Genomic DNA, 12,204 nt, shown 5'->3' with positions numbered 1-12,204 from the left:
ATTCACATGACATGTGATTTGGGATTTATTTAGTTCATTAGAAGAAGTGAGATAATTTTCAGGATTTTACTTAGTTCTGATGAAAAAATTGCCACTTTTTAAGTGGAATCAGAGAAGTTCATTATTAATTTATGATTACTTTAATGTTACCTTTTAGTTAAATTGGATATTCGGCATCTTAATATTTTAAAAACATCATTATAAATAAAATATATATAAATACTTTTTAAATGGGAGATATTATAACTTAAATGCTTGTTTTAAATTTAATGATATAGCGAAAAGTGTTAAAACTGTAATAAATCATCATATATTTTTATATAAAATCAATTCAGAGTTGCTTATTTTACTATGGCTTAAATGTTTTGAAATAATCTGCATCATAACTTATAAATGCTATAAATCTGAAAATGTATTAAAATAATTCAAGATATTTATAGGTTCCACTCTATAATGATCTATCACTCAAAATCATATGCGTAATCAAAATCATTTCTGTAATCAAAATCATTTCCTATGTGTTCAATTTATGCACAGGAAAATAAATTAGAATAAAATTATCCACTTTCCTTTTGTCTTAAATTTGCAGGTGAGATTAATTATGTTAAGAAAATTGGAAATCATGATGTTTGTATCCATGACATATTTTGGTGTTGACCCATTCAAGTAATACAGGTGATATCCACATTTTTGTTTTACTATTGAACATGTTGAATGACATTCTAGTTCAGGAGGAAAATATGTGTGGGTATTAGTAAGACATATAAAACAAGGAATAAAAGGTACAGTTTCCAAATATCAAACTGATCAGTTTTCCAAATGGATTCTATATGGATTTCTATTAATATTGACAAATAAACAAAAAATCTCTATGATAAATTCAATAAGTTTTGATAGGGAAAAAGACTAGTTGCATAATTTTAGGAGGAAAATAAAAGGAACCATTGAAGAATAAAATAATTTATTGTAAAGATGTGTGAAGGATTTTTGTTTTTGATCAATTTCAAGTGTCGACAAAGGATAAGAATGAATCTGTTAACAACACCTTTGACTGAATACATATTGTGTGTACTTTAGTCCCAAAAGTCATTAGGAGAAGAGAACGGAAGCTACAATAATGTTTTTTTCTTTTGCAAAAGGAAATATAACAAGATAAGATTTATAACAAAAATATTTTGTTAATCAAACGAAAACAAATTATAGTTGGATTGAATTACTTTGGAGTGCTTTAACTTAGTGTTAAACATTTAAACAGGAAGATTTTATAACTTGATATTTAACCTAATAAAGTATTGAAAATGAAGGAATATTCAGAACTTATGGCATTCTCAGTACTATCAATCTAAAAATAGCTGATGTCTAGGTTTGGAATTTAAATGATATCTTTGTGTTCAATGGAAATTCTTAAGTTTTGAAGGAAGAAAGAAAACATTGACATGCAGCAGAATCATGCCCCAGTGCAATATGTTTACTCTAAAGTCGCTATCTATCATAATTGTCGAATTGAATTGAAATGGAATCGTTCACTTCATCATTGTACAAGTTGTGAATTTAATACCTTGAAAAACTGTTCTTTCAACTGTGGTGCTATTCATTATGGGAAATGTACTCCTGTTGTTGTGCCGTTCATTCAGAGTTATCGTAGGCGGAAATCTGGACAGGGAACCATACCTGTGGCCAAAGTTATACCCACTCGATTAATAAAACCGGAACCAGAGGAAGAAATTATTAAACCTGATTTCGATGAAACAGATAACAAGGTAAAGTATTTAAGACAGAAAAGTTTGAAGGGAAAAAGGGGGGGGGGGTAAATATTGTGAAGAGAAATGTCTGAACAAATGTCTGAACTTGCATCCATTTATGTAATGTTTATTTGATGAGCCAGTTATCAAAGGACATGTCAAACTGTAAGTTGTAAATGATGAAGTTATTGTCCAAAACAAATATAAAATTGTCTTCCGAATAAAATATCTACCTTCTTATAGGGAAAAGGAAGGGCAGAAATTGTATCAGGATTCTTATGTTGGTTTTCATTAATTTCCTGCTTGTATTTTGCAGAAAATATTTACATTTCATTATTAGATAAACATTTAATTGTGTGCATGGATGCTGAAATACTCAACACAAACATATTGATAATGCAAGGCAAGGCAATAATGATTTGATAAGTACATTCACATGTGCTGTGCATTTCGTGATAATTTGTCAGATAGAAGATGGGGCATACATGCATCTTGTATTTTGAGGATCTCAATTGGGGATATTGTTAATAGATTAATGTGTACTATTGTATAATTATACAGAAATGCATTAATAAATGGTCAGTTATTTTTTTTTGAAAAATAAAGAATTGAAAATAATTGTATAGTGGTGTAAATTAATCTGTATCTACAGGTAAATTACCTCTAGTACCAAACTATTGGTTACATCATCAGTCAGAAATATTGCAGGAATAAGTTGATAGATTAAATAAAGTTTTAAAAATAAGGTTTCAAAAACAGTGTGTATGAAATCTCTTTTAGTACTTATATTCTATTTATGTGTTCAATTGATTGAGAACATTTTTGTGAGGGTGTATTGAAAAATTGCATGTATTTTTTAAGGACAAAATATATTTTCTGTGAAAGTTGAATGTACTGTTAATTTTGGCAAGTTATCCACAGAATATCAATTAATAACCATTTCATTAAAATGTTATCTTTTATTGTTTTTGAAACTGTTGATAGCTCTAGGTTTATATGTACTATTATTGGGTGGTATTCATTAATGAAAGGTTTGAATGGTTTTCACCCTTGTTAGGCCACATGTATAGTCTTCTTTTGGCCATTTGATGTCCATCTACATCAACAGTAGCCAGGTAGACTGTATATAATTTTATTACCTGTGAATCTACAGGTTGGTCCATAGTTCAGGTGTCATCTTCATGGCCTAAGGACACACTGAAACATTTGTACCAAATTTCCTTTTCATAAAAATAAAATTTTTGGGGGTCAGAAAATGATGCTATCTTGAAAAATTATGACTATTTTGTTATTTTTGTATTAAAATGACAGTTTACAGATGAGGAATGTCACCCTGATATAACTAAGGGATAATCAAAAAGATTGACCAGATCTGTTAGAGATATGTACAAAATAGGTTAATATAATGAATTTAAAGAGTGTGGAGTAAATTCTTTTTTGATGGGGGTATAAAATGTCTTTTTTTTTAAATAAGTTTATACATGTTATAAGTGCAGTATTTCAATTTCAAATGCATAAGTGGAAATCAAACTGACATTATGCTGTGTCAAATTTAAAAACTAAAATCAAAAGACAAAAACAGTAAATAACACACAGCCACAAGGTGGCACAGCATTAAAAAAACTAAAGACTGAGCAACACAAATCCCACCTTAACCAGGGTGATCTCAGATGCTCTGGAAGGGTAAGCAGATCCTGCTTCACACTTGGCAACTGTCATGTTTTAAAGTATGATACCACGACACTACACTCCCCCCAAATCAGGATACTGTGGATTCATTTATTTTCGTGGGTATCAATTTTCGTGGATTGAGGAAAACTTGCATTTTCGTGAATATTTGATTTCGTGGTTTTCCAAAAGTCTGCATTAGATCAAACAGAAAATTTGCTATTCATTGAACATTTAAATTCGTGGTTTCCCTGTACCCACAAAGTCCACGAAAATTAGTATTTAACGAAATATAATGAATCCACAGTACACAAGTTTTAAAAGTAGGTCCTCAAGATCCAAATGATACAAAACTTTGCTGTAGTACTGGTAATGTACATGATGTAATATGAGGACATAATGAAGCTAAAAATAGTATTGAGTCACCAAAGCGAAGAATATCATTTTTCTATGTAATGAATTTGAGACTTTTTTTCCTGATTTCTTTGAGGTAAGAATGTTATATTAAAATGGTTTGGCTGAGAAAGGTTACAATCTTCTTTTTAGTTCCACTATGGATGAAGTCAAAAGGGACTTCAGGTTTGCACTCTGTTTGTCCAGCTGTCAGATTTCCTTCTGTATCTTGGTCTGTTATTTGTTGGCAAACTCTAACTAGGTCCTCTCCCCTTTTTTTCCAACATCCTATTTCTGCACCTGGTTATTAAAGGTCAATATCACTTGTCTTCAATTTCCATAGCATGTTTGATAAATATTGCTAGCACATTAAGGTTGTGTTGAGTGTGTTGTACTTTCAAAAGGCATATATGATGTCATTTTGAAATATAAATCCTGATTGGTTTATTTTAACAATTATTTGGCGTAGAATTTACACATATTGTCTGCCTCCCTAAAGCAGTTGTAAATTTGACCTAATTTATCTACCCTAGGTACATATACATAAACTTAAAGATTTATCACAAATTTATCTCCTTAAGTGAATAATTATGACAGAAAACATTCATTTTTTCTTGGGGCACCTTTCTAACATTTTTGACCGAAATTTGATAAAATTTATAATCTGAATTAAGTATGAGTATCATTTAAACAAAGACCTAATGTTTGTTCAGTCCTTACAATATTATGCCTTATAGTTTAGTATGTGTTACTTAATCATCTGAATGTTTGAATTGTATTGTTATAGATTGAATTTCAATAAAAAAAAACCCATTTCATTTTTTAATTGCTATTAAAAGTTTTTTGAATAGATTAATTGTTTTATACAGCAAACATGCTAACCCCCCACCAGTGTGACAAACATTAAACATTGTGCTTTATTTACTGATACAAGTCATTTTTTTAATCAATAAACTGATATAAATTACACATTTTAGTGTCCAACCTGGTACCTACTGGCACTTAAAGTTGATGTCAGGATTAATATGTTATTTGAGTTACATGAACTTTAAGGAACCAACTCTAAGAGGCCTAATGGGTAAAAAGGACTATTTCGTAAAAGTACACACTCTATCAAAGAAAATATTATTAAAACTTTTGACAGACTATGAGGTATGGGATTTGCTCATTGTTAAAGGCTGGACGGTGATCTATAGCTGTTAATTTCTATGTCATTTGGTCTCTTGTGGAGAGTTGTTTCATAGGCAATCATACCACTACTTCTTTTTTTTTTTTTAATATTTGATGAATTGAGACCAAATCAAATAAGTTTAGGATGAGGCACTTTTAAGATATGTAATATTAAGTCCAAGGGATTATAATGAAATTATTTCTGATTTTGCTCTTTAAAATGATAAGATCTTAGATAGAAGAGCACTTATGACCATTCTGTGAGGAGTTTATTGGTATCAAATTACTCAAAACAGTCAATTCCCATATTATTTTACCAACCACTAACAAATCTATGATGATATATACAGACTTAAATATGCTATAGTTTTTCTGTGACCACATTTTGATTGATTTTGGTAGTTGATTATCAGTGTCATTTTAAAATTATGATCATGGAATATGCTAGAGAAATAAGTTTTCTTTAAAGTTTGAATGATGAATTATTTGTCATACTTAGAGAAAATTTATAGACTATCACTGTCAAATAAAAACTAATACTGTAAATGATTATAGCTTTGACAGACTTCAACATAAAATTAGGAATGTATTGTATTTTATTGATGAAAATTGTTTAGTATTTATAGAAAACAATATGCAGTTTATTTTTTATTGAAAACTGATTAGAAACTCAAAAGTTTGTTTTCTAGGTTATCAAAGTTTAACTTGCTATCTGTTGCAGAAATTTTTTGTTCTTAGACTCAGATATACTCCCCTTTGTTAAATATAGAAATGCAACATGATGGTTTGCTTGTTCCTAAAGTAGGTTAATCCAGAAAACTAAAACTCAAGTGTTATTTTCTATTCGATGAAGTTAAAACACTGCTCTAACCACACCACAATTGAGTGCTATGCTGACTGTTTTCGCAGTCTTTAAAAAAAAAATCATTAATTATTACAAAGCAAGTTTAGGAAAACATTCCACTATCTTCTAGTGAGAGTTAAAAGACTGGCCATATAAGTTGTAATGATGCACCTTTTGATCCTCAGTTAATGAGAGACTAGTCTGTTTGATCAAGGTAGACTGGTCATTGAAGTTAGTAAACCCCAGATACACCTTTAGATCCTCAGTTAATGAGGGACTTCTGTTTGATCAAGGTGTGTGGTACACTTCAAACAAACTATTATATAATAATATCATGTCAATTTCTTTAGAAAATGACAGTTTTAATGTATTTATTTTTCTAAATCACATTTTTCAAACATTTTGCATTTATTTTACATATTGACACTTTTTAGAGGCATTTAAATTTTTGTGGTTTAAGTAGATTTAATGCTATTGTAGGACAAAGGTTATACATCTTTGTATGTGTGTTTTATCTCTGATTGTTGCATTTCCTTTATATTGTGTTTATGTAAATATTTTCATTATTTTGTTACAGTTTGAAAATCATTTTGAAAAATGATCTAATGACTCAAGTTTAAGAAATTTTAAGACATAAAATATTGTCCTTTTATTTGGACTTGCAATGAATATATGTTATATTCAGTTTTTTGGGGAATTTACACTTTTTAGATAGAATTTGTGATTATTTGTGATGTTTTTTTTAACTGATACATGACTAAAACAAGAATTTGTCCCAAGTACACAGATGCCCTTAAAAATATTTTGGTCTGCCCAAACCCTACCAAAAGGTTGAGACAGTGGGTAGGTAGGTAGGCATTTTCTTTTTTTTTTTCAAAAAAAGAAATTGAAGTATCAGATGTATATTAGTCTTCATGTCTATTTGATTAAAAAAAACCTTCAACTCAGGACAATAAAAGAATTTGAGTAGGCAGCTTTCTGGGTAGGTGGCGTTTGGGCAAACAATCCTATTATTTATTATGGCCTCATAGGGAATATTTTACTTAGTTTCAAATTATATGGACTTCAACTTCATCAAAAACTACCTCCATCAAAAACTTTAACCTGAAGTAGGACGAACAGAAGGACGCACAGACCACAAAACATAATGCCCATAAATGGGGCATGAAAACAACTTTCCAACACATGCACAACAGCAAGTGGAATAACACTGACAAATTGAATCAAACTTAACAAGAAGCCACTGTCTTGTAATAATCTGTTACTCCCACAAAACCTCTTGTTTGATGTTTATCTTGGCTATTCTTACTCTCAAATTCTTATAGTATATAAATTAACTAATTAATGAAAGAATGTGAAGCATAGTTGATTATTCACAGATAATATCAAAATAAAGAAATTTGGTATGATTGCCAACAAGACAACTATCCAACAGGAATCAAATGAACTATGTCACTGCATAGCTTTCAACAATGAGCAAAACCTTAGGTGTATAGGCAGTTATAAAAGGCACTGATATGACAAAATACAAACAATTCAAACAAGAAAACAACAGCATGATATATGCTAAAACATTTATCTAGAAATAGATATATATGATACAACCAACAAAAATTTAAAAACAATGATAAACAAACAATCAATGATATCCACTGAATGTAAATAATTCAATCCTCCCCTAGACAATGAAAGTGGTGTAAAAGAGGGGCTAAAGATATCAGAGGGACATTCAAACTCATAGAATGAAATAAACTGACAGTGCCATTTGGGCAAGCAGATCCTGTTCCACATGTGACACCTGTCATGTAACAGTTACTGCAAAGCTAGTTCAAAGCCAATGATAAATATTTTATCAAACTTTTGAACTGTTTATTCTCTGATATAGAGTTGATTATGAGTAATACTTAATAGCATAATTCTTAAAATCGTCCAACACTATAGCACTATATTTCTGTTGGTTGTGATTCATACATTTGGTAATTTTGATAGTTGTGTATTATTTGGTCAAGGATAAATTCTATAATCTGGCATACAAAAGATAACCTTGCTTCCACTAAAACTGTAGAACCTTCGGGGCTGTAGACCTACATTTTTAATGTCATATAAAATTTGGAAGTGTTCTATGTTGGCGATAATCCAAGGTAGGAATCATTAATATCTGGAAACCATCAGAATAATGATCTCTACCTAATCCCTGATATTAACAATTTTGTAGCTTTTTAATGATCATTATGTTTTGTAATAGTTTTCTGACATTTATAGACCTGCTGAAAAACATGTTTATTTGAAAATGAACAGCAATCTAATCACTGAATCCAGTTTGTCTTATACAATATTTTTTTTACATTTATTATTTTGAAGATGATAGCCATCATTTCATACATATATTTCAATTTGGCACCTGGAGTTTATATTTTAGATAAATAATGGTTTCCTTGGTTTGTTTATGATTTTTCCAAACTATTGCCAGAATTACTTTGAGGAACCATTTGGATTTTTCTAAGACAGAGCCAACTGATTGGTATCTGTTCTCACTCATTGTAATATACTTGGTCATTATGGACACTCACCATTATGATCAATAAAGTTCTGTTCCTCGAAACTTTTACAGTGAGTAGTTAAATAAGTTTAAAAGTAACATCGAAGAGGTGTGTTTTTTAGAGTTAAAATCTTATATTGAAATTGACAACTAATAATGCAAAGTGTTCTAATGACATACATAACACTAATATTTATGCTGTCTGTTCTGTACAAAGAAACCATTTATACAGATTTAAAAACAAAAAAAACTATGTTAATTGGACATGCTTTGATACTATATATGCCCTTGAATTTTTACTACATAACATTTTTGTTCGCTTTGGGGATTCCGTATATCGTCAGATTATCTAAATTCCAATGAGGACTAACTGTGCACCACTTATTGCGAACCTCTTTTTGTATTGTTATGAGTTACAATTTATGACAAAAATAAGCAAAGATGTACCATCAAAACAACATCTGATAAACAAATTTAACAATACTTTTAGATATTTGGATGATATTTTGGCTCTCAATAATGACGACTTCAGTATGTATATTAATGAAATTTATCCGGCTGAACTGACTTTAAATAAAGCTTATACTAACAATGACCACTGCCCTTTCCTTGATCTTGATATCTATATCACTAACGGAAAGCTGAATGCTAAAATTTATGATAAAAGGGATGATTTTTTCATTTCCCATCGTAAATTATCCGTTTTTAGATGGTGATGTTCCCTTGTCACCATCTTACGGTGTTTATATATTTTAACTTGTACGATTCACTCGTGTATGTAACAATGTTTTAGATTTTAACAAGAGAAATTTATGTATTACTGAAAAATTATTACACCAGGGTTTTCGATATCACAAACTAGTCAAACATTTACTAAATTTTATCATCTGTATAAAGACATCATTTGTAAATATAGCTCAACATGCAGACTTCTTATATACGTTCAGATATTTCACATCCAATTTTTTATGGAAATATTCTTTATAAAGCACAAAGGTGTCAGTATTCACCTCAGAAACTTACAAAACCTTTGAATAGACTTATTAAGAAGGGATATAATTACGATACTGTTGTCAAGTCATTAAAGATTGCATATTTTGGCGTTAATATTGAGTCTCTGATAAGGTCTTTGCGTTGGAACTCAACACATTTATTCTAAAAACAGTTGTTGGCATGACACGGGTTATGTTCTTCTCATATATGTTATGATGGTATGATACTAAACCCCCAACGGGAAGGATTGTGCCTGATGTTCATATGATGAAATCATAATCTTTCAGTCAGTTTAATTGAAGTCTGGAGCTGGCATGTCAGTTAACCGCTAGTAGTCTGTTGTTATTTATGTATTATTGTCATTTTGTTTATTTTCTTTGGTTATATCTTCTGACATCAGACTCGGACTTCTCTTGAACTGAATTTTAATGTGTGTATTGTTATGCGTTTACTTTTCTACATTGGTTAGAGGTATAGGGGGAGGGTTGAGATCTCACAAACATGTTTAACCCCGCCGTATTTTTACGCCTGTCCCAAGTCAGGAGCCTCTGGCCTTTGTTAGTCTTGTATTATTTTAGTTTTAGTTTCTTGTGTACAATTTGGAAATAAGTATGGTGTTCATTATCACTGAACTAGTATATATTTGTTTAGGGGCCAGCTGAAGGACGCCTCTGGGTGTGGGAATTTCTCGCTTCATAGAAGACCTGTTGGTGACCTTCTGCTGCTGTTTTATTTATTTGGTCGGGTTGTTGTCTCTTTGACACATTCCCCATTTCCATTCTCAATTTTATTAAGGTAATACAGCAATTGCTAGTTGATTGTGTATCTGCTTAATTCAGCCATGCATACCTGTAACTTTCTTCTGTACAAAATTATAAAATAGTACTCTATTATTGCTTGGTAAATCCACGAGTATTCATTTAGTTATTCTTCTTCAAGCTGAAATCCATACTTAAATTCATAATTAACCTGTTACCCCATGACAACACTAAACCATGTAAAAATGATGCATTTACATTTCAAAACATGGGTAAAGATGAAAACATTACTTAGATATTATTCTTTCAAAAACCAGCGAACAAAAATGCTCTGATTTTCGGTCTAAAATGTGCATAGTGTTTATAATCTTATCTGAAATACATATTTTTATTTACTTTCATTTTCAGACTAATCTTACTGTTCAAACTGGAAAAGATGTGAAAGAAATCATAAAGAAAGACAATGAATTAATAAAGGAGAGAGACAAGGAAAATAAGGAGTTATCTCCCTCTTTGACTACAGCAACATCTACAATCACAACAGTGACAGTCACAGATACATCTAAAGACACAAAACGACATGATGCTGGCAAAACTTTACAAAATGTCAATCTTCCTAAGTTTTATTATCCATACGGCAAACCAATCAACAAGGAAGAGACTGAAAAAATATTGGACAAAGTGTCAAAAGAATTCTCTAAATTGGAAGGTGGTAAAGCCTTACTGCATAATTTTGGACCAATTACTAAGGTTTGTATCGTTGCTAATTCTTGTAGACGGAAATAGGGAATATATATCATTATAAATACAGCTTATTCTCGTACTAAGCTAAGTGATGACAGAGCGGTTGTAAGAATTTGTCAAGTTTCCTTACATTTTTCTTTGAAATAATTCCACATTCTGTAGAAGAAACATGTAATTTTGATATATCGATCCCAATAACATGCTGTTTATAAATTGACTGGCTATAATTAAGTGGTCCTTGAGTACAGCCTTAAAATAGTTATGATCAGATTGAGTTAACAGTTCTGTTTTGGGCGTGATCTCAATGTTTATATCATCAATTATATAAGTATGTAGATATAGCGTAATCAGAAAGAAGTGAGTTATCAATTACACATGAAATAGACATAATTAAGTAAGTGTTAATAACAGGACCTTCATGAGTGTAACCTCAGAATTCTACAATTTCCCTGACACTAAAAGAACAATAATTTGGCAGATCTTTAGTTTGTCAGATTATTTCTGTTCGATTTACACACATTTGTTTAGTTCTGAAGATGCTTTTGATCATTTCTGGTTCTACAAATTTTTGTGAGTTCCTTAGTAATAATTGGTCCGTCTGGGAAAATTTGAAAGTACTTTTCTTGTCATTAAGAACAATTCTGCTGAAAGTAAAGGAAAGTATGAGATTATATTTTTTCTGTGTTTTCTTCTTTTAACTTTTAAAACATAAGATAAAATAGCTTTTTGTGGTAAATTTAAGAATTGGCAGCTTTTTATGTTAATTATTTGTTTTTAAAACATTGTGTAGCGAGAAAGCATTCACTAGAAATGCTTTTCAGGTAAAGTTTACAAATAAAATTCAGAATCCACATTCATGTTCCTTATAAAAAAAATGACATTGTAAGCAATATTGCAGTTTTCTATCTTGAATTTTTACAGATTAAATGACCTTATTTAGAGAAGCATGATATTTAAACAGAGTGGTAATTAGGAATTTATAACCTGCTCCAAAGAATGATTTGGTTTGACATAATAATCTCAGAATCTATCTATGTTTTACAATATTTTTAATTTGAAATATGAACTGCCTATAAACTCATGGTCAGATATGACACCCTGATTACATATTTTAAATGATTTAAATCAGCAAAAATAGCTATGCTTTAACAGTTGTTATATACCATAGCATTGAAATATCTCTGTGTTGGAAGTGGACCATTTATAAATTATATCAAGAATCTCAGTAATCAAATAGATTTAACAGAACATAAACAGTAACTATATCATATTCACTTTTATTTAGGCTGTTATACAAAAATCAAAACCCCTGCATAACATGCAAAAATAGTACATTAAAAGTTTAAAAGGATT

General features: G+C 30.3%; 1 protein-coding gene across 1 annotated transcript in view; it reads left to right on the top strand.

Moving 5' to 3' along the window:
* The first annotated feature begins 578 nt into the window (after positions 1-578).
* The window catches only part of LOC134711789 (serine/threonine-protein phosphatase 2A regulatory subunit B'' subunit beta-like), a 32,497-nt gene continuing 20,871 nt past the window's right edge, over positions 579-12,204 (top strand). Inside the window, exons 1-2 of the mRNA XM_063572672.1 lie at positions 579-1,760; positions 10,516-10,857. Of these exons, the coding sequence (XP_063428742.1) occupies positions 1,437-1,760; positions 10,516-10,857 (666 nt within the window). The 5' untranslated portion in view covers positions 579-1,436. The remainder of the gene's footprint in view (positions 1,761-10,515; positions 10,858-12,204) is intronic.

Source organism: Mytilus trossulus, chromosome 3, assembly GCF_036588685.1.
Source record: "Mytilus trossulus isolate FHL-02 chromosome 3, PNRI_Mtr1.1.1.hap1, whole genome shotgun sequence".
NCBI classification, from domain to species: domain Eukaryota; kingdom Metazoa; phylum Mollusca; class Bivalvia; order Mytilida; family Mytilidae; genus Mytilus; species Mytilus trossulus.
Note: the sequence above shows the minus strand (reverse complement) of the source record. Positions and strands in the feature narration are given on the sequence as shown.